At 55.5% G+C, this 23,310-nt stretch overlaps 2 protein-coding genes across 2 annotated transcripts in view; both read left to right on the top strand.

Annotated features, from left to right (window-relative positions):
• The window catches only part of PPP1R12C (protein phosphatase 1 regulatory subunit 12C), a 225,441-nt gene that overhangs the window by 46,945 nt on the left and 155,186 nt on the right, over positions 1-23,310 (top strand). The gene's annotated exons all lie outside the window — the stretch shown is intronic.
• Positions 5,168-12,063, top strand: GP6 (glycoprotein VI platelet). The gene is made up of 8 exons (XM_056137226.1): positions 5,168-5,201; positions 7,471-7,506; positions 7,603-7,860; positions 8,648-8,932; positions 9,288-9,353; positions 10,493-10,552; positions 11,399-11,452; positions 11,786-12,063. Exons 1-8 carry the CDS (start codon positions 5,168-5,170, stop codon positions 12,061-12,063), a joined length of 1,071 nt encoding a protein of 356 aa, XP_055993201.1.

Below are 23,310 nucleotides of genomic sequence, written 5' to 3' on the forward strand. Positions count from 1 at the left end.
TCCTCCCTCCCTTCTATCTCTCCCATGTACTTTCACTCAGGAAGGGTTCTGAGAAATGCATTTGAGGTGATTGAGACTCTGGCCCTTGCTCCCCAGAGTCCCCTAGTACTCCCCTCCAGAGGAACCCTTCTGCTCACCCCCACACTGTGCAGCCAACACCATTCATGGAGAGGAGTTAGTTTTGTTTGTTGACTTGATTTTGGCTGCACATGAATGAAACCTCCAGATAACTGCCTTTCACTTCCCACCACGGCTTCACTGTGGAGAATTGTCTGTTTACAACTGGGCTGGGAGCCAGGTCCCACCCGCCCCCCCCCCTCCACATTCCCTTCTTGTGGCTAAGAAACCACTGCAGGGTTACTGTGGGTCACTCACACATCAGACAATCTCTCACCGTGGCTTTGGGGGGGGGGGCGTTGGAAGGCCGTGGCGATAACCTCAACCCGCAGGGGTGCACAAACTGCTTATCAGGGCCAGCATGACCAGAATTTGGATGCGTGTGTGTGTGTGTGTGTGTGTGTTGGGTGCTTGTGTGCACGCACGTGTTCCGCCCCCGCCCCCGCACGCTGCAGCAACTGCAGGCACACTCCCACCTCAGCTCAGCACTATGTGGTCGGGGCAGCGGCTGGCAGGACAGTACCCTGACGGGCCGGGCCCACTTTCTGCCTGCCTTTCTGTCCCAGAATTCTCCTTGGACAGGCTAGCTCAGGGCATCGTCACTGAGGCTTTCGTCACTGCCCAAGGCCGGTGCTTTTGGTCACTGCAGGATGAAGGGGATGAGGGAGAAAAGGGGAGAAATTTGGATCACTCTCCATGTCTGTGTTCTCCCTCCAACACCTAGTTCTCTGTCCCCGGCTCACTTCTATTTTTTTTTCTTTTGGGGCCAAACCCTGCGGTGCTCAGAGGTCACTCCTGGTTCTGCGCTCAGGAAACTCCTGGTGGTGCTGGGGGACCATATGGGATGCCAGGAATCAAATCCAGTAGGCCTCGTGCAAGGCAAATGCCCTTCCTGCTGTACTATTGCTTTGGCCTCCACCCCCTCACTTCTAAGAAAATTTCGTTCTAAGAAAATTTCATTCAGTACAAACTATCTTGCTACACACACACAGACACACACACACACACACACACACACACACGGTGTAGGAAAAACAAGACAAAACCCCCTCCCCCAGTCTAAAAGCTGCACTCTACCGCCCTGGCAGCAGAGGGCGCGCTTTCACTATAAAACTGCATTCCACCGCCCCAGCAGCAGAGGGCGCGCTTGCGCCATAAAGCTGCATTCCACCGCCCCTGAGGCAGAGGGTGCGCTTGTATCATAGGCTCCCAATAATGACTAGGCGTGCAGCTGGCGGCAGAATTTGGCCTGTTTACAGAGGACTAGGGCGCCAACTGTTTCTCAAACACTGCCACAAAAATAGAGCTGGCAGCAGAACCCAAAGCGGCAGACACCCAAGAGAGGAACTGCTCTGCCAGATGGTCACCCTACATGTGGCATTCTGGGAGCCTTCTTGTCGTGCCTGCATTCTTGGCGGCGGTATCTGCATCCTCGTGCATGCAGGATGGCAGTAATCCAAGTGCTCGTCAAAGGATGACTGGAGAAGCAGACAGGAATGCTTTAACTTACATTTTTTTTTTTTGCCACACCCAGCAGTGCTCAGGGCATTCTTTTGTTTTGTTGCTCAGAGTTGCTCCGGGTGGTTCAGGGTACCATATGCAGCGCCAGCAAGGAACCAGGCCTTCTCACCAGAGAGGTAGTACAGCGGGGTAGATGCTAGTTTTGCATGATGCCAACTTAAGTTCGATCCCCAGCATCCCATACGGTCCCCCATGCCTACCAGGAGTGATCCCTGAGTGCAGAGCCAGGAGTCAGCCCTGAGCAACTCTGGGTGTGTCCCCACCTCCAAAGGACTGCCCGAGGGCTGCCTACGTGGATGGACTCGTCCAGAGTGCTGAACTATTCACTCAGTAGGACAGGACCGTATGACTCCGCTCAAAAGCCCCACTCACTTATTAAATCATGCTTATAGTATAAGATCCAGTCAAGGAAGGTACCATGGGAACATGTGTGTTGCTCAACATTTGACAGACATGATTGACAACCTCTTCACTAACCCATCACCATCCCTTGCCAATGGCATAAACATTAGGTTTGGGCAGCTAAATTCTACTTTGCTTTGAGCCAATCTGCAAGCTCAGAATTTCTTGTAGCTGAGCTCCCAATTAGCAATCCCAGAATTCCTTGCAGCCTGGCTCCCAGTAAGCAATCCCAGAATTCCTTGCAGCTGGATATAGCCAAATCGACTGCTTTTGAAGTGAGTTCCAAGTGGTTGTTAGCTGGGTAGATTCTGGCATCGATTTTGTTTTTAAAATCAAACAGATGGGGGGCTGGAGCGATAGCACAGCGGGGAGGGCGTTTGCCTTGCACGCGGCCGACCCGGATTGGATTCCCAGCATCCCATATGGTCCCTCGAGCACCTCCAGGAGCAATTTCTGAGTGAAGAGCCAGGAGGAATCCCTGTGCATCGCTGGGTGTGACCCAAAAAGCAAAAAAAAAAAAAAAAAAAAAAAAAAAGATGGGGCCCAAGAGATAATACAGGCATATATCCCATATGGTCCCTCGAACACTGCTAGAAGTGATTCCCGAGTGCAGAGCCAGAAATAACCCCTGAACTTTGCCGGGTGTGGCCCCCCAAAGAAAGAAAACAAAAAAAGAAAGAAGAGACCGGAGCAATTGTACAGTAGATAGGGTGTTTGTTTTGCATGCAGTCAACCTGGGTTTGATCCCTGGCATTCCATATGGTTCTCTGAGCCAGAAGTGATTCCTGAGTGCAGAGCCAGGAGTAAGCCCAGAGCATTATTGGATATGGCCCCCAAATCAAACCAACCATCCAAAGAAACAAACGAAGCAAGGAACAGTGCTGGGGCCAGTCGGACAGTCCCGGTGGGGGTGAAGGTGTTCACCTCGAATGCTGCAGGCTCGGTCTGCTCCTCGTCTCTTTACATGGCCCCTGAGTATTTTCAGGGAGCACTCCTAGAAGAGAGGTAGTACAGAAACCCAAATGAAATAAGAGGAAGGGGACAGGTGCGACAAGCACAAGCTTTTCCCCTTCTCCCTGCCTTGAACATGTGATTCCCGTGGCCACACTCCCAGGCCCACCCCCTCCCTTGTCACCCAGGGATCCCTCTCCTGGCCCCTCTCTGAGGCTTTCATCTGACACATTCTTTTTTGTGAGGAACTGGAGCCTTGCCTAATCATTGTTAATCATTTTAAGTTTGTTTTTGGGCCACTTCTAGCTCTGCACTGGTGGTGCTCAGGGGAACATATAGGATGCCAGGGATTGATTCTGGGTCAGCCACATGCAAGGCAAACACCTTATCCACTGTGCTGTTGCTCCGGCTGCCTTTTAATTTGCTTTTCATCTATCAGTCTAATGGAACCTCTGGGCTTTCATACCACAATTGCACACTTGCTGGTGCTGTGCCCAGAATGGAGCAGTTGCTGAGACGTGTGGTTGAATCAGTGGCCAAAAGGGTGATGGCAGGTTATTTTTCCCCTGAATGAGAACATTTTTATTTCGTTTTTGGACCTTACCCAGCATTACCCCGGGGCCATTCGAGACTCTGTGCTTGTGAGAGACACACAAAGGAATCTTGGACCCAAGCAACTTGTGGCAGAGATGGCCCGGGACCTTCAAATAAGCCCTCTCCACTGGGCCACTCCAGATGGGGGCAGGTGCTGTCCCTTTGCCTGCTCTCTAAGAGCTTCAGTGGTCACCATTTTCTAGAAGCCAGCAAGAAGCACCAGGTACAAGTTGCGATGATGGTAAATCCCAAGTCTTGCAGGACGGGAGGAATGGGCTTTCCTTCCCCCCCACCCCGATGGGACGCCGAGATGAAGCCACACCCGCTCACTGTCTACTTTAGCTCCCATGTGGCCACGATCCAGAGACACACAAAGGAATCTCAGACCCAAGCAACTTGCGGCAACAACTTCTTCAGACCCTACTTATTAAAGTCTTAGAATTCCTAGAGTGTGCGGCCGCTCCTGTGGTCTAGCGACATTATATTATATCCATAATAAGCAATACAAAACACACTGTCTAGCAATTGCATTTTTGTCAGGTATGAGGGCTGGTAGGACTGGTTTTGAAATGGCGAAGGCAACTAAAGTAGAGAAAGAATATTTTGCACATTGTCTGCCACACAAACAAGGGGAGGTGTGGAATGCAGTGTGTGTGTGGGGGGGATACTAGGGGTTTTGGTGGTGGAAAATGTGCACTGGTGAAGGGATGCGTGTTTGATGACTGTATGATAGAAGTTCAAACATGAAATTTTTAGTACTGTACCTCATGGTGAATTAATAAAAAAATTAAAAAAATAAAAAGACTCTGTGCTTGCTGGTGATGCCCAGTTTGAACCCCAGTCTCCTGTATCACTGAGCAGTCTCCAACTCAGGAACCTATTTAAAATAACTTTTTTTTGGTGGCTGGAGCAATAGCACAATGGGGAGGGTGTTTGCCTTGCACGTGGCTGTACGGCTATACGAGGTTCTATCCCCCGCATTCCTAAGCCCTGCCAGAAGTGATTCCTGAGTGCAGTGCCAGGAGTAAGCCCTTAGCACTGCTGGGTGTGGCCCCCCAAAACAAGGTTTGAGGTTTGGGGGCTACAGCTGGTGTTGCTGTTGCAGCTTATGTGGTGTTGGGGTCAAACTAACCCTGGCCTCTCCGCGTAGTCCACCCTTGCCCCTTCTGTCTGGATCCTGAGGGGACGTGTGGGCTTGGTAGGCTGCTTTCCCGCACGTTTGCGCCAAGACCCCCTACCCCTGCAACCAGTGACCTCAAGATGTCAGTGGACCCTTGCTGTGGGCAAGGGGAGAGCAGGTGCTGGGGTGGGCCTCTGCCCACGGCTGGGGCTCTTTGTGGTTCCTGCGTATGCCTCCAGGGGACCTGGGAAGGTTTGGAGACCTGGGGGACACAGACAGAGCCTCAGGGGCAGCCAGTTAGACGGTCTGTGCACGGACGGGCTGGTCGCAGGAGATAAGGGGGCTGGTGGCTGGCGGGTGACCACTGCGGGCAAGGGGGCAGGGAGCTTTCCACTCCCCCGCATCCAGCTCTCTTCAGTACCCCTTCCTCTGGACTCAGGTCCCAGTGCGGGCAGAGGAGCCATGGCCTTGCCCCCCGCTACCCTCTTCTGCCTTGGTGAGTCCTTGGGGATGGTTGCATGGGGGTGAAGGGCCCAGGCTGGGCTTTGGGGGTGCAGAGTTCCAGGCTGGGCTTGGGGGGTGGTGAAGGGCCGTAGGCTGAACTTTGGAGGTACAGAGTCCCCGGCTGGGCTTTTGGGTGAAGGTCCCAGGCTAGGCTTTGGGGGTACAGAGTCCCAGGCTGGGCTTTGGAGGGCGCAGAGTCTAGGCTGGGCTTTGGGGAACAATGTAGCCATGATGAAACCGGATAGGGGAACCCACTGGGTCGGGAATGGGCAGGACTGGGGTCTTTGAGGGCTTGACTCTGAGTGGTCTTGGGGGGGGTCCCAGCACTGCCTGCAGCATTGCCATGGCACCACCTGGCTTTTGGGGTGCTCATGACAACTCCCTGGCAGCGCTCAGGAGAGCCGAGGCTCCTGACAGTTTGCGTGGGTGGTTTGTCTTAAGACAGTGGAGGGACCAAGGGGCGCCAGGAACCCCACTGGGGTTGCATATGCCTCACCCCTTGGACAAGTTTCTAGCCTCTGTGCCACTGTTTTTTTGGGAGCCTGCCCCCAGCGGTGCTTAGGGCAGACTCCTGGCTCTGTGCTCAGGGCTCCCTCCTAGTGGGGCTCAGGGAACCCTCGGGGGTGCTGGGGATTGGACCCAGGTCAGTCGCATGTGGCGCCAGTGCCCTCCCCACTGTGCCATTGCTCTGGCCCCTGCATCCCTGCTCTGAGACACCCCAAGTTCCTACTCAGATCAAACTGGTGAAAATCCTCATAGCACTGCAGGAAGGGCACTGCCCTGCATGTCTGCATGCACCACGCCCTGGGAGGAAGGCATGTATGTGGGACTGCATGTGAACGTCGGGGCTAGACAGGGGCTGGCTACCGACATGGGAGAGGCCAACTGGGGCAGGCTCCGATACCAGTGGAACCCCAGGGCACTGGGCCAGAACTCCCACAGCATAGGGAAGCATCTTCTCAGCTGGCTCAAATACTCCCCGAGTCAGTGGGGGGCTGCATGGGGCAGGAGGGAGGGGCGGCCAGGGAAGGGTGAGGGCCTGGGGGTGGCCATGGGCGTGGATGAGCCGTGACTCTGGTCCGCCCCTGAGAAGGCTGCCGCATGCTGCACTCAGGGCTGTGGTCACTGGCTCCGTCTGCTGTCCGTGCTCCCAGTGTCCAGGTGCACCGGCTACATATCCTTCCTGCCCCGTCCACTCAGATGTCTGGCCCCCAGTGGGAACCCACACGTCACTCCCTGTCATTTCCTTCTTTCAGCAGCAGAACTTTATCACTAAGGGGCAGATGCTCCCAGGACCCCGGAAGGAAGAAGGCGGGTTATCGGCTATGTGGTATGGGAGGGGCCACCTGCGCCTCCCTTTTGGCCACTCATGCACCGTGGCTGTAGGTTGTGGGCAACCATGGATGACCACAGTGAGGGGGAGGGAACAAATCCCTTGTGTGAGGTGCCATATCAGGGTTTGCAACCATGTGAGCATCAAGGCTGGAGGGAAGATGAGGACAACAGGGAGGGCACCAGCCTTGCATGTGCCGCACTGGGCTTGGTCCGCAGCACCACATAGGGTTCCCCGAGCACAGAGCCAGGAGTGTTCCCTGAGTGCAGAGCAGGAGTGAGCCCTGAGCACGGATCCAGGAGTGTTCCCTGAGCACAGAGCAGGAGTGAACCCCGAGCACAGAGCCAAGAGTGATCCCTGAGCACAGAACTAGGAGTGTTTCTTGAGCACAGAGCAGGAGTGTTCCCTGAGCACAGAGCCAGGAGTGTTCCCTGAGCACAGAGCAGGAGTGAGCTCCAAATGCAGAGCCAGAAGTGATCCCTGAGTACAGGTCCAGGAGTGCTCCCTAAATGCTGCTGAATGGGGCCGAAAGGAATTGTGGTTAAATAATATACTGAACATACAATTTGTTACTAAGACTCTGTGCCTCTAGGTACCTCCATCTACTTCCAAAACACTCACCACCCTAGAGGAATCCCACTCCCCACCTTCCCAGGTCCTGGCTGCCGCTTGCCCGCTTGCCGGGGGCACCTGGCTACAGGGCTCCAGCCAGATCTGGCCACACGCGGCCCCCAGACTCCCTCTCCGACATCTGCCTATGCCTTCATGGGTGTGTCTGTCTTTCCAAACAAGCAAATGGGCCCCTCCCCAAAGCCCCCCCTCCATCCAAAATGGAGAAAGAGTGCCTTGCACACGCGCCTTATCCCCCCACCCCCATGCGGCATGCGTGGTGGGGGCGCCCAGCGCTGGGTCCTTCCTCTTCCTGCAGGGTTGTGTCTGGGGCAGGTGTGGTCGGCTCAGAAGGGTGAGTGCACCCTGGACTGCCCTCCTGGGGAGGGGGCAAGCAGGCGGGTGGGCCAGGTGTCCCTGTTGGCGGCTCCAGACTACACTTCCCTTCCAGGTTCTCTCCCGAAGCCCATCCTTAGGGCCCTGCCAAGCCCCCTGGTCCCCCTGAAGAAGCCGGTGACTCTCCGTTGCCAGGCACCCCCGGACATGGACGTGTATCGCCTGGAGAAGCTGGGCTCGGCCACCTACAGGGACCAGACGATCCTGAACATCTCTGCCATGACACTGGGGGTGGCCGGCCGCTACCGCTGCTCCTATCAGAACGGGACCCACTGGTCACCCCCCAGTGACCAGCTGGAGCTGGTGGCTACTGGTAACATGGGGACGTGGGGGTGACCCCAGGTCATACCGACCTCTACTCTGGGCTTGAGAAAGTGAGAAGGGGCTGAATGATAGTACAGCTGGGAAGTTGCTGAGCTGGCCACGTGGCCAACCTGGGTCGGATCCCTGGCACCCCATAGGGTCCCCTGAGCACTTCCAGGAGTGATTCCTGAGCGCAGAGCCATTGAGTAACCAGAGCACTGCGGGGTGTGGCCCAAACACAGAGAGAGGAGGAAAAAAATATGTTCTTACAAAAATGCACTACCTGCACGTCCCTGGCAGCATTATTCATCAAAGTCAAAATACTGGTGTGCAGGGCCTGAGCGATGGGACAGCAGTGGGGGCTGGCCTTGCACGTGCCTGGGCTGGGTTCAGCCCCTGAGTTCTGCCAGGTGTGGGCTGTAAAAGCTAAAAATTGAAATTGAAGCCTCTGAGAACATGAAAATGGCTTATTAAAAAAAATAAGTAAAAGGGCCAGAGCAATAGTATAGCGGGGAGGGCTTTTGCCTTGCACATGCCAACCAAGTTCGACCCCTGTCATCTGTATGATTTCCCAGCCTTCCAGGAGTGATGCCTGAGTGCAGAGCCAGGAGCAAGCCCTGAGTATCGCCGGGTGTGACCCGAAACACCAAACATGCACAGACATGGCGCCAGTACTCGAGCCTTCTGAGCCATAGCAGGGCTGGCCATGGGTTGCGTGTTCAGGCTGAAGGGGGAAAGGGGGTTCTTGCTGCAGATGGGCCCTGATCTCGGGGCCTGACCCCAGGCCTGTCCTCCAGGTGTGTATGCCAAGCCAGCCCTCTTAGCCCTACCCGGAGCCACTGTGCCACAGGGCGGCAATGTGACGCTGCAGTGCCAGGCCAAGCACGGCTTCGACCAGTTCGCCCTGTACAAGGAGGGGGATGCAGGTCCCGTGAAGAAGCTGGAGCGCTGGTACCATGCCAGCTTCCCGCTGCTGGCGGTGCGGGCCCTGCACGGCGGCGTCTACCGCTGCTACAGCTTCTCCAGCTCATCACCATACCTGTGGTCGGCCCCCAGCAACCCCCTGCATCTCGTGGTCACAGGTCCTTAGCGTCCGCTCAGCTGCTGCACTCAGCCTGTGTGGTTGGGGGAATTGGGTGCAGGAGGGGCCCAGGCCCCGGGGGATAGAGTGTGGTGGGTGTGGCCTGGGAGTCCTGGGACCAGCTCGGCCCCTTCCCATCCCACCCTGACACTGCCTTTTTAGGGTGATGGTGTTCCCCCACTTGGTGGGGCAGAGGGTGGGTCTTTGAGGGCACCATGACTCACATGCTGGTCCCTTTTCGTGGTACCACTGGCCAGTGCCCTCTGAGCCGGCTCTCCCAGGGGCAGGTGGCGGGGAGGCTTGGTGATGGCTGAGACCCCCAGCCCACAGCACAGAATGCCCCCTCTGCCTTTCAGGGATCTCTGGGATCACCAGCCAGCAGCCCATAAACGTCCCTTCCCCGGCACCAGCCCCGGCCTCAGGTGAGTCCTGTGTCTCCAGGTGCCTCAGACCCCACCCACCTTTCTCCTTTCCCTCTGGGTCTCTCAGGTCCAGCCTCTCTCGCTCGCATACCTGCCCATGGAAAGCCACCACAGGAGAGAGCTTGGTGCCACTTAGCCGGTGTGTGTGTGTGTGTGTGTGTGTGTGTGTGTGTGTTACAGCGAGAAAGGATCACCAAAGTGCATCTAAGCATATTGGTTCTTGGGGGTCAGGGAGAGAGCACAGCAGGGAGGGCACTTGTCCTGCACATGGGTGACCCAGGTTCCATCTCTGGCATCCCATAGGGTCCCTCAAATACCTCCAGGAGTGATTCCTGAGCGCAGAGCCACAAGTAACCCCTGAGTACTGCTGGGTGTGACCCAAACACACATACACAGAAGAGAAAAAATTAGTTCTCACAAAAATGCACCGCATGTCCCCGGCAGCATTATCATTATAGTCAAAGTACTGGTGTGCAGGGCCTGAGCGATAGGTCAGCTGGCGGGGGATGGGGGGGGTGGGGGTGGGGACATGTGCTGGCCTTGCATGTGGCTGGGCTGGGTTCAGCCTCTTGTACCACGTGTGAGTCCCCGAGTTCTGCCAGGTGTGGACTGTAAAAGTTAAAAATTGAAATTGAAGCCTTTGAGGACATAAAAATGTTTTTTTAAATTATTATTTTAAAAAAGGGTCCGGAGCAATAGTATACCAGGGAGGGCATTTGCCTTGCATGCACCTGATGCAAGTTTGATCTCTGGCATCCTCTATGTTCCCCTGAGCACCACCGGGAGTAATTCCTGAGTGTAGAGTCAGGAGTAACCCCTGAGCATTGTCAGGTATGACCCAAAAAGAAAAAAAAAGCTTGTGTGAAAGGGTGAAGACACTTGCCTTGCATGTGGCCAACCCAAATGACCTAGTTCAGTTTCTGGCTCTGCAGAGTCCCCCAAGCACCACCAGGACCCTTGAGCCAGAAACCAAAAACAACAGGACAAAAATCAGGGCAGGAGGGAGAGCTCTAAGTGGGTCGAAGGCAGGCGTGGGTACAGGGGACAGTGTGGGAGAGGGGGCTTCAGGGCTCAGCCCTTCGCAGTGAGGTAGCCCCCCGGTAGAACCCCAGCACCCATATGCCTCTCCTCCTGCTTAGAACTCCCAGAGATCATCAGGGCGCAGAACTTCTCCGTCTTGAACAAAGTCTCCTCAAGTGGTGAGTGTGATGGTCAGCTCTCTCTGGATGGGGGTCCTGACAGTGAGGCTCAGACACCCCCACTTCCGCTGGGCCCTGCCTGCCACCTGCCCGCACCCTGGGTGAGCTGTTCTGATGGGCGCTGTTGTCTGTTGGTGAGGCCCTTCCTGTCTCTTTCTGCCCTGCGTGCGTATGATTGCTATTTGGCTACACCGGTTTTACTCAGGGCTGACTCCTAGCTCTGCACTCAGGAATCACTCCTAGTGAGTTCAGAGACTATGTGGGATGCTGGGGATTGAACCTAGGTCCACCACATGCGAGGCAAGTGCCCTCCCCATTGCCCATGTAGGATTTCAGCCTGTATCTGTCCCTGCCTTAGGCTGCCATGGCCCTGCTGGTGGCGGCAAATTGCTATAGTATATACACAACGGGATATTACTCAGTTAAAGGAAAAAATAATTGGGTGGCAGATTCTAGCCTGCTTCACGGAAATCACCCAGCTCTCTGGGGAGTGGGGGGAGGGCGGGGTGGGGAAGGGGCGGGTTTGGGGACTAAGGAGGTGATGGGGGAGTCTGAGTTTGGAGCCCGAGGAGCATTCTAGGTAATGTCACCCAGTGTCATTATGATTGTTACTGGTTTTCTGTGATCACGGCCCTTGGCTCTTTCTCTGGGTCAGGTGGGATACCGGCTCAAAGATGCTGCCACTGCCAGAGCCCCCGTGTAGGGGAGGGGTGTGGGGTCCCAAGCCGGTGGCCCGATGCCTGCTGTAAGGTTCTTACAGTCATAGAAGTTGGCCCGAAGGTGTACCTGGGGGCGGCCGCAGAAGCAGGGCACGGGAGGGTTCTGACTCTCCTTTGTGATTTCCAGAGTCTACCAGGAAGACCCCGGAGACCCCCAAAGGAACCCCCACTGCACCTGCAGGTGAGTAGCTGTCCCCGCAGGGGCTCTCCATTTCTTCGTCTCCCACAGAGCCTGTGGGTGCAGGGCGACAGGAGGGTGGTGCAGGGCTCCGCACCGGGCCCCAGTCGGGACAGGAGACCAGGTTTCTCGATGTGTCTGAGCCCGCTTCCCCATCCTGCCCCTACCTCCGTCCCTTCCTAGTCTCCCTCATCCAACCCCACCCACCCCCGTCCCGTCCCGTCCCCGTCCCCCACCACCGATGGGCGGGGAGCAGGGTGAGGTCAGGAGGGGCCGGGCCAGCGTTCAGATTCTGGGAGGGCTGGAGCGCCTCACCTCACCTGGCGCCCCCTGCAGGCGTCCCCCTGCAGCACTACTCCACAGGCAACGTGGTCCGGGTGTGCCTGGGGGGCGTGGCCCTGGTTCTGCTGGGCGGGGTCCTGCTGGAGGACTGGCACAGCCGGAGGACAGCGCTGCTGGCCAGGGCCCTGCGCAGGCCACTGCCCCAGCTCCCGCACGGCCGCGGCGGGGCCGCCACAGTCTCAGGAGCGAGGATGACAGATGGCGACACGGGAGCTTCTGCTGTGACAGGCACGGGCATGTGTGATCTTCCGAAAGGCACTTCTGGGGTGTAGGGCGGAACCGGGATGCCCAGAGCCCAGTCCCGGTGACTGGCAGGGAGTTCTCAGACCCCGCAGCCCGGGAGCTGGGGGGCGCTCCCCCACCTCCCTGCACAACGCGGTGGACGTGGTGGCCAGTGGCCCAGCAGGAAGAGAAATCCTGCCTTTGGGCCTGAGAGGAAAGGTGAGGGCAATTGCCTTCCCTGTAGCTGACCTGCTTTCAGCCCAGTACCTTCTACGGCCCCTGAGCAGCAACGGGGCAGACCCCAGACAAGCCGAAGCCACGGACCAGACACACCTCCACTGTGATTCCACTCTAAGGAAACCAGGCGCACCTTTTCGTTTCGTTTTGATTTTGGGTCACACCCAGCAGTGGTCAGACTTACTCCTTACTCTACACTCAGGAGCACTCCTGTGGGATGGCAGGGACCCAATCTGGGCATGACGCGTGCCAGTCCAGCGTCCTCCCCACTGTCCTGTCGCCCCCAGACATTATCCGTACCAGGAATCAAAGCTGTTTAGACAGGCCCAGAGGAGGCACCAGGCGCTGCCTCACGAGCGAGACTGGGGTTCCATCCCCAAACACCCCTGAAGTGAGCCATGAGAATTGGCAGATGTGACCCCAAAACCAAAATAAATGAATGAGTTTGACTCTTAGAAGCAGAATCTGCTTCCCAGGGACTCGGGACGGCAGCATGGGGCAGAGTGCGGGGACTGGAGTTGTGCGTGGGCAGGTACCTGGGAACAAGGTTATCAAGAGGATAAAAAAAAAGACCTTAAAGATATGAGAAAACATGGAGTTTCCAAGCCCTGGGCTGTGCGAGCACAGGGTGTGAGGTCTGTGTTGCACAGCACGCGGAGTGTGAGAGTGACTCTCACCTCAACGCTCTGTTCACACAGAGAAAATGAAGATGCTTATGGAATTGCTCATGGCCATGGTGTTTTTCCCGTTGGCTGTTAGGCCACCCCCTGTGATGCTCAGAGATTACTCCGGGCTCTGCATTCAGGGATTGCTTGTGGTGGTGCTCAGGATGTGGGGGATTGAAACCAGGTCTGCCATGAGCAAGGCAAGTGCCCTCTACACTGTCCTATAGCTCCGGACCCAGTTTATGGCTACGGCTTCTGAGTGAATATTCCTCAGACCTAGCAAGATACAATTATTTTTGTTGTTGCTTTTGGTTTTCAGGCCATACGTGGCGATGCTCAGGGTTTACTCCTGTCTCTGCACTCAGGAATTACTTCTGGTGGTGCTTGGGAGACCATATGGGATATCAGGGATTGAATCTGGGTCAGCCATGTTCAAGGCAAATGCCCTATCTACTGTACTATATACTATAACTCTAGCCCCTCAATATATATTAAATATATAGATTTTTGGCCAGAGCGATAGCACTGTGGGTAGAGTGCTTGCCTTGCAAGCTGCTGACCTGTGTTGGATTCCTGGTGCCATACATGGTCCCCGAGCCCACCGGGAGTGACCCCTGACCTCAGAGCCAGTAGTAACTTCTGACCATCGCTGACGTGGCCCTAAAACCAAAGTAATAATCAAAACAGATGTATTTTAAAAAAGAGATTTTTGTGCACACCAACCATATCTCTGAAAACAAATATTTATTTTAAGAAAGCAAACACAGGGAGGCAGGACTGTGCCTCAGTGCAGACCCGCGGGAGACGGGTCTGGTCCCAGCACTGGCAGTGCAGTGCATGATGAACTCTATGCTTCCTATGCTGCCTTGGCCGGAGTCCTGGCTCCTAGGATGAACAGAGGAGAAGCCCGACGCCGAGGCCCAGGGGCAGGACTCTGCCTGCCAGGGAGCCGCGGGTGAGGTCTCCTGCCTGACTCTGCCTACAGCCCAGCCTGGCCCCACTTCAGGTTCCCCAGCGCTCCTGAGCTCAGCCTTGCTGGTGATTCCTGGGGACTTCCCGGCTAGATCCCGGGGTGGGGAGCCCTGGGTTAGAGTGGGAATGAGGGCTGGACATGATCCCCAGGATCTTGAACTGGGATTGGGGTTCAGGGCAACGGATACCCCTGCCTTTCTCATGGGGAGAGGGTCTTGGTGCTGGAGATTCTCCTTTAAGCTTGTTGGCCCACACCCAACTCCTTCCAGGGCACTTGGGGCAGGACGTGGGGGACCGGGTTGTGCAAAGGTGGGGTCAGCTCCCTTGGATAGCTGAAACTTAGTACCCTCAGAGAGGGGCTACTGGGGGTCCGTGATTATCTAGGGTAAAAAATGAGGCTTCATTGCTGCTGGGAATGGGGAGGGGGTTGGGGGCGGGGAGAGAGAGACAAGAGAGAATGAGGGAGAGAGAGAGAATGAGGGAGAGAGGGAAAGAGGGAGAATGGGAGAGAGAAGGAGAATAGAGAAAAAGAGGGAGAGAGAAGGGAGGGATAAAGGAGAGAGAAGAGAGGAAAGAGGGAGAGAGAAAGACAGGGAGAGAGAATCGTGTGGCTGGTTTGGCATTCTGGCTGGACTGACTGAAGCCTCGGGACGCAGCCCCTCTCCCCATTGGCTTCCACGCCTCCACAAAACCCTTCTCAAAGCTCGATCAGAGACCAAGTACACCCTCCCCTGTGCGTGTGTCTGTCTTTATTCTCTCCTTCTGCCAATAGCTGACATTTCCCCTGTGCCGAGTCACGTTCAACCTGCTGGTCAGAGGGACAACCCAGGCAGGAGTTTGTGCACCGGTGTGGCTTCCCAGCGGGCTTGGGGGACAGGACAGGGGCTGGAGAAAGGACAGGGGTGGGGTGGGGGGGAGTGAAGAACTGTACTGACGGCTGGGCCCCGCCCAGGCTGCCGTCATCCTTCTCCACTGCCAGCTCTGGGTTGCTGATTTGGGGGAGAGTCAGCAACTCCCAGACTTGGGGATCGTCCATGTCCACGTCCAGCCTGGGGGACACAGAGGGGAAGTGACTGGGTTGGCTCCAGGAGGCTCCTGGGGACGCTTGGGTGCCTGCTCGCCTCAGCGTGCTGTCCCCATGGAGCCCCACGTTGCCCAGGGCAGCTCCAGTCTTGAGTGGATCGGAGATTAAGTGAGCCAGGTCCAGTCTGCAGTCCCAGTGACCCCCAGTGAGGTTGGGGGTGTGGGCTGTGCTGGGGGAAGTTGAGCAGACCGGAGACTCAGCTGACCTCCCTCCCCACAAACCAGCGTTTCACCACCCTCCCAGATGATTTCCTTCCTGTGTCTCCAACCCCATATGTCAGGCCACGTGCCCATTTACGTAATGGGAACCCCCTCCCCCCCAACTAGGAAATGCTTCCAACTTCCTTGGACCACCCACTTCTCGGCTGATGCAGAATGACAAGCTCCTTGGAACCAAGTCAGTCCAAAAAGCTTTGGATTTCTTCATCTTTCGGGCAGTGTTCAGGGCTGACCCCTGGCAGGGCCCAGGGACTGGAATGGGGCTGATGTCAACAAGGTCAGTGTCCGCACAGAGCGTGAAGGAGACAGCCGGGGCTGGGCTGATTCACGGACTCACAACCACATCTTGACCCTGAGGCAGATGGGGGTGCCCTATACCCAGCTCTTGCTCCTCCCAGAAGCACCGCAGGGCAGAGGCAGTGCCAGGGTGGCACCCACCCGCTCCTCTGCTCCAGAAGCCCCCTGACTATGGGCTTCAGTCCAAGTTTTGGGATCACTCACTGACACATCTTACCCGCAGAAGCCCACAGAAGGCGCCGTGGGGAGACCGGTCTGTCTCTTGGCCAGACTCAAGTGGCAGAGAGCTGAAATGTTAGCAATGCCACCCCCCACCTGGGGGTCCCCGATCGGCCCCTACCTGGCCACCTGGAGTGGGCCCATGAACGTCCGGCACTTACTCAAGTCTCCGCAGGGTGCAGTTGTGGTGGCTCAGGAGTCACACAGCATCTCGACCCCCTGATACCTCAGGCGTTTCAACCCACATCCAGCCAGAGGTTCTTGTTGGTGCGCAGAGCCTCTGAGAGTTCCTCACAGCCCAGTGGTTGATGGAGCAGCCCCACATCCTGCAGAGGTCTGGCTTGTGGTCAACAAGACTTGGGCCATGTGCTCAGGCTCACGGCGGAGTCTGGAGACCAGCCCTTTGATCTATGGCTCTCAATTGGCCTTTCTCCTTCCATTTCTTTCTAGTTGAGAGATTTTTTTGGGGGGAGGGTGACACCTGGTGATGCTCAGGGCTCTCTCCTGACTCTGCATCCAGGAATTACTCCTGGTGGGGCTCAGGGAACTATATGGGATGCTAGGGATCAAACCCAGGTCAGCTGCATGAAAGGCAAATGCCCTCCCTGTTGTCCTATTGCTCCAGGCCTGTTTTCAAATCCTGGAATTCTGTAAATATAGTCTAAATTAATAAACTTAATGCCTTTCACTTCTTTCTTCCCCATTTTGGGCCACAGCTAACAGTGAACCTGGTGACCTGACAGTTCTCACAGGAACTAGAGCTGGGGTCACTAGGATGTAAGGCAAGTGCTATTGACTCCAAGCCCAGCTTCCCTTCTCTCTCCCCACTTTGCATTTGATTATTTAATGTCTTCTGCACTTCTTTAAACTTTGTGACCTAAACAATTTTTTTATGTAGGAGTACTGCTATTTATTCATTCAGCCACTGATTAGTTGACTGGATTGTGCATGAACTCCACCTCAATTTTATAATTTTATTTATTGAATCATCATGAGAGCAGTTACAAAGTTTTCGGGTCTAAGTCTTGGTCATACAATGAAACACCCGTACCTTCACCAGTGCCCATTCTCCACCACCAAAAACCCCAGTATACTCCCATCCCATACCCTCCCTGTACCTGTGGGGCAGATTATTTCCACATTACTCTCTCTACTTTGATCACATTCAATATTTTGACACCAGACCCACCATTATTATTTGAGATTTTACCCCAACACTCAGATCTGCTGAAAAGGCAATAGTAGACAATTTGTGTTCTATTGCTGATTATGAAAAAACATGATGTCGCATGGCTGCAGTAGGGCCATGTGATTTTGAAATTCCGAAATTTTAACACTTAAATCTGGAGGGATTTCTGCCAAAAGCCACTGGGTTTCGAGATTTGCTCCTGAGTCTCTGGGATCATGGCCGTTGAGCAGCTTGATCAGGAGCCAGAGAGGCAGTTTGTGGGCAATGACTTGGGGTCTCGTTGGGACAGAGAGACCAGGACCAGCTCCACTCCCATTCTGTGAGGCCCAATAAGTTTCATCACTGTGGGCCCAAGCCTGACTGTCCAATGGCCTCTGGAGTATGACGGCCACCGAGCTGCCAGGGGGAAGCAGGCGGAGGGACAACATCCTTTCTTCCCTGGGGTGGCCTGGCGACAGTAACGTACTGTGGGGTCCGGATGCATTTCTGCCAAAAGCCACTGGGTTTTGAGATTTGTTTCCGAGTTTCTGGGATCATGGCCGTTAAGCAGCTTGGTCAATTTCTGTAGGTCGCGATAGTGAGGGAGGGAGAAGACCAGCTGCGTGAGGTCAGTCTTGGGGCTCAGCGGCACGGCCATCTCACAGACTTGCACCATGGCGTCCTGGGCCAGCTCCCAGCCCCACACTGGTGCAGACACCACAGCCCTTCCTGCAGGTTGGCCAGCGCGTACAGCTTGCCCCAAATGGGCTGCAGCAGTCGCCTCAGTGCAGTTGGACTGAGCTCCGTGTGCACCCGGATGCCGAACACCATTCGCAGCTTGTGGGCACGGTCCTTGTTGAAGTGGCCGAAGTGGGAGGCGCCCACCTGGTGCAGATGCGAGTGCTTTAGTCTTTCCTCCTCGGAGAACACCTGCTCAGGCCTCCCTCTGCAGGTAACCCCCCTCTAGCCTTTCCTGATAGGGGATTGGAGGTCCTAGGGTCTTTGGATTAGACTAACACAGTGCTCCCCACTTAGCTTACATCTCGTGGCCCAGGGCCTGACCACGTTGGGTCTCATTAACATCCTTGTTACCCATCTGGGCTTAAGTCTCTGTTGAGGTACCTGAGCTGCATTTTTCAGGCAGCACTGCCGACAGGCCTCTCCTGTCTCCCCTGCTCACTGCAGCTAGCCCAGTATCCTGGGAACCGCACCCTGCAGAGCTTGAGATACTGGAGATGCAGGAGACTCCTGAAGGTACTCAACTGATCTTGGAAGAAATGGTGTTGGGGCCGGACTAGGGCCGTCAGATTGAGCCCATGTGGGTGGCCCTTTGTGGAACAGTCTACACGGGGTCATCCTTATGGCCTAGTTCGGCCCCAACACCGTTTCTTCCAAGATCGGCTGAGTATCTTCCAGAGTCTCCTACATCTCCTGTGTCTCGAGGTCTGCAGGGTGCGGTTCCTCAGATACTGGGCTAGCTGCAGTGAGCAGGGGGAGACAGCAGAGGCCGGGCACTCTGTCGGCAGTGCTGCCTGGAAAACACAGCTCAGGTGCCTCAACAATGGGGCTGAGATTAAGCCCAGATGGGTAACAAGGACGTTAACGAGGCCCAACTTGGCCAGGACCCTGGGCCATGAGATGTAAGCTAAGTGGGGAGCACTGTGTTAGTCTAATCAAAAGACCCTGGAACCTCCAATCCCCTATCAGGAAAGGCCAGAGGGGGGTTACCTGCAGGGGGAGGTCTGCGCTTCTGAAAGGATTTCTTGAGTGATTCTGGAAAGAGGAAGAGATTGGCAGGTTAGCCCAGACTCTGTGTATCTCTACTACCCTGGGCCCAGGGAGGCAGCTGGGAGCTGAAAGCCTGGCCATGAGGATGCTGACATTTATCTGCACACAGAGCCTGGGGGGATAAACCTGCAGGGGATTCTTATTTATGATATAAACTTATTTGTAAGCTCCTTCTGGGTCTCTTAGGTCACTATGCCCAGTGAGGGTGTGGACATGGAAGGCCAGCGCCTGGGCACCAGGGATGCCTTGGTACCACAGATGCCCAGGGACCCCCCACCCTGCTTCTGAGTGCCACAGTGGGGCAGGCTTGATGTATGAGTGTGTGAGTGTGAGTACAAATGCATATGCGAATAAGTGCGTGAGAGTGCGTGCACATGCGAATAAGTGCATGTATGTGCACCTGTGCGTGAGTGAGTACAGGCGTGTATGTGTGAGTGCATGTATGTGCACTGTGTGAGTGTGAGTGTGAGCGAGTGTGAATGTGCGTAAGCACTGGGGTGGTTGCCTTTAGCAGGCTGGAAGGGAGGCGGGGAAGGGGGGCCTGGCAGGGCCTGTGGAGGCAGATGCAGTGTGAGACTGGGACTGAACCCTGACTTGGAGGCACAGAGCCCCCCCTCCCCATTCTGCCTCTCGCCCCACTGCCTCCTGGGGAGCCGGAAACATCCCACTGACCCCGGATCTCCTCCTTGGTCCTCTCAAGCGGGTCCATGCGGTTTGTACTTGCCAAGGCAGTTGCCACCTCCACCCAGGTGGGGCAGTAGTGGCAGGTGAGCAGTTCAGCCAGCAGGCCCCCATGGGCATCCTCCAGCTCCTGTGGGGGCATATTCTCCAGCTCCTTCTGCAGGTCCAGGGCCCTCAGCTGGCCCTTGAACTCACTCAGCTTGTTGTGGCCCAGCAGCTCCAGAAGTGCCCGCAGGTTCAGCTGTGAGGATGTCTCCTTCTTGTCTTCTAGGACCTGAGGTCAGGCAGGTGGAACATGGGGGAGGGAGATGGGGAGAGGGTGAGGAACTCCATCCAGGCCTCTAGCGGGTCCTGAGGACCGTGGGCAGCATTCCCAAAGCTACTGGGTGTGGCTGAGAGGAAATAAAGCCTGGTTAGTCTTCCCTCCAAACTGTCAGCCACACAGCCTCAGCCGCCAAAGCTGAGATCTGAGAATAAAACAGAAGTAGACAAATGTGGTCTCTGCACATAGTGAGGATTCAATGACAGAAAAGGGATGGTCAGGTTTTGTGGTAGCATGGATGGGACTACAGGGGACTAAGTGAAGGAAGTGGGAGAGACCGGATGGTTCTCTCACTCAGACATGGACTCGAGGGAACATGGACCAGGTCGTGGAGAAAGACCCCTTGATAATCCACTGGCTGAGGGTACCTAAGGAAGTGGGGTGAGCTGTGAGGGGCTTCAGTCCTAGAGGGGGCTCAGTGTTTCTGAGCAAATACTGGGATGAAGAGAAAGGGCAGTGGGCCAGGCACACGGCTGACCTGGGTCAATCTGCCCACCCCCCAACAGCATGCCCTGAGCCCCATCAGGAGTGATCCCTGAGCACAGTTACAGGGTCTAAAACTCAAACCAAATAGACACAAACCCTTCCTCCTCACCCGCAGGAGACAGGGACCCTAAAGCCAGGAGGAGTCTCTCTAGCACGTTCCCTTGACTCAGCCACATTGCAGTTCACCTGGGCAGACACCTCCTGGTCTCCTACTAAAGTACAGACACTGGCCCTCGGAGGTTGGGGGGACAAACAGCTGGGCCCTGGCTCCTTCCAAACCTCAGTGGACCCTTTCAAGGAAGCCACTGTGGTGAGGGATGATATTTTTGGAAGAAGGAGTGAAATCTAGCTGACTCGGGCCTACGAGCCTCCACCTTCCTTTACCCGCTGGAGGTGCCCCTCCCAAGGGCAGGGCTGGATCCAGGAGCCCCTGCCCCACCCAAGCCTCACTGAGCTTTAATATTGGAAACTTTAGACTTTAGAACTATCTACTCTGCTGCTATGGTAGGATGCTGTGCACCCAGGGCTCACAGCAGACCCCTCCCCGTGGGGCTCTCTTAGATAGTGTCTCAGCATTCCTAATCAATGATGCCTTCTTCTGGGGGGGGTGTTTGGAGACACTGTGGGTGCCCTCTGACCTGGCCCCTCCTATATTGGGGAGGGAGCCCCCTACTAGAGGTAGTGTTGATGCCAGAGGAAAGAAAGGCTGTGTGTATGTGTTGGGATGGGCTTCTAGAACATTCCAAAGTAGAAGAGCTGCATCATCAAGGACTCCCCAGTATCTGAGCCCAAGTGAGTTCCAAACAGGAAAACCCCCAACTCTGGAGCTGGCTCTACTCCATGTCCACCCTAGTGATGGCCCAGAGGCACCCACTGGCCACCGTGGGCACCACTCACATGAGTTCCTCCATGGTGGCCTGTGCCATGACCACTGACCCCCATACACTTCATCACCTCACGGGAAACCACAACCCACAAGGCATGTCAAGCTGTCACCCCAACGAGACACCCACAGGCTCTCCTGGGGTCAAACCTAGCCAGCCAAGACTGATCTCCAGCAATCCCTCTGGGGGAAATGTCGCATGAGTTCCTGTGGCTCTGATTGGTCTACGATGCTGTCAATCACCATGTGCTATCAGGACCTGGGGCTGGTGCCTGCCAGGTTGGCCACTTCCTCCTCTGCCCTTGGCCGCTTCCTTCTTGTCACCCATTTTCTGTATGTGTGTGCATGCTCTCATATGACCACGGCTCACTTCTCAGCTGCACAAGGCCACTCCCCTCCCCCCATAGGGACAAATGAGTTTCCTGCAAAGCCCCTCCTTCGACCTGGCATGATCCCAGCCCCCTCCTTCCTCCTTAAAGCTGTTCTTCACTTGTGTGGGTGGATGTGCTGCCTGGCTAACACTGTTTCCTCGCCCATAGCTTGGTCTCCAACCCCTCCCCCCACCCCAGTCCTGTGGAATCTTGGGCACCCCATCGGCTTTCTGTCTCTAGGCTTCCTCACCCTGTAAGGGCACAAAAACAGAGCCTCACATTATCGGGGTGGGGGTGGGAATCAACTCAAAAGGAAGCAAAGCCCAAAGGCCAGAGGCAGGGTCCCAGAAGAGCCAATTATGCAGGCTTGGAAGGAGCTTTCTCTGCCTAGAGGGGGCTGGGCTGGAGAGCAGCTGACCATGCATATCCTGGCCCCCCATAGATAAAAGGATTTTTTTTAAAAACAAGTCAGCTGTGATCCCCTGGAATGGGGAAGAGGTGGCTGGAGAGTGTGGGGTAAGGCACTTGCATGCAGCTGATAAACTTTGGGCCTGCCAGATGCGGCCCCGAAACAAGAGGCAAAGAAGGAGACACACATAAGGGTCTCAGCTGCCCTCAGCTTTTGCCAACCCTTGGGTCTTTTCACCAACTATATCCTTTCTCCAGGGAAGAGGACCACATGCTCCCACAGCCACTGAAGAGCCAGGTGCTGAGAAGAAACTTTCGCCTGGGGAGAGGACTCAGTGAAGTCCAATTAGGGAAATGGAGAGGGTCAGTGCTGCCGGCCCTCACACAGCAACGCAGCTGGCTCCGTGCCTCTCACTAAGTGCTTCCAGCGGAAACCCCAGAAATCATCCCTGCAGACAGGGCGGTGGTGTGGGAGACACACCACCTGTTACACAGACACTCCTTGACTATTATTATTTTGGGTGACACCGCCTGGTGCTTGGGGACCATGACCAGGGAAATTCCACAGGTAAAACTTCGCCCCAGTCCCTAGAGTTCTCTCTCCAGCCCAGGATAGTTGATTTCTTTTTTGCTTTTTTTGTGCCACACCTGGTGATACTCAGGAATTACTCCCAGCGGTGCTCAGGGGATCATATGGGGTGCTGGGGCTTGAACCCATCGGCTGTGTGTAAGGCAAATGACCTCCCCGCTGTACTGTTGCTCTGGCTCCAAGCCCAGAAAAGTTTTATAAACCAGGAGATGGATGAATTAAAACACACCCAAATGGATAATTTTTAGGGTCAGAGGCCAGGACACAAAACTGGTGCCCCAGAATGACACACATGATGTGATTTCAGCTGGACAGTGGGGAACACTGCTTTGCCAGTGGTTCTCTACCGACCCTGCCACTTGGGCCATGCTAGGAATAAATCTCATTTCTCAGCATCCACACTCCATCCCCACAACAACTGGACAGACAGGCCTGGGGATGAGGTTTGGCAGACAAGTTCCCAAGTCAGACGGTAGAAACAGGACACTCACCAGAGCCGCCAGGAGGCCCAGGTGGGATGCTACTTCTGAAATTCCCACTGGGAAGGAAGAGAAACTGATTCGATGAAGATTTCACCATTCCCCCCGCCACTCGTCCTGGTCCTCAAAATAGGGGCTCCCATCTGTTGCACTCAGTAGGCTCTTCGGGGTGAGGTCTGGGAGCACCATCATCATTGATGTGTATGACTCCAGAAAAATGGGGTTATCCCAGCCCCTCCTCGGGGAGCCCAGCAGTTCCCCAGTGGGAGCACTGTTTTAGGATCTCGTGGCCTTCCGAGTTTAGATTCCAGCTCCTGGTGGGCGCTCAGGAGCAAGAGGGTTCCTGTCTTTCCAAGCCTTATGGGAACATACAAAGGGAGTCTCTATTTGCCTTTTTCTTTGCCTTAGGGGATGAATTCCATTTACTACC

This window comes from Sorex fumeus, unplaced genomic scaffold (genome assembly GCF_029834395.1).
Source record: "Sorex fumeus unplaced genomic scaffold, SorFum_2.1 ptg000122l, whole genome shotgun sequence".
NCBI lineage: Eukaryota > Metazoa > Chordata > Mammalia > Eulipotyphla > Soricidae > Sorex > Sorex fumeus.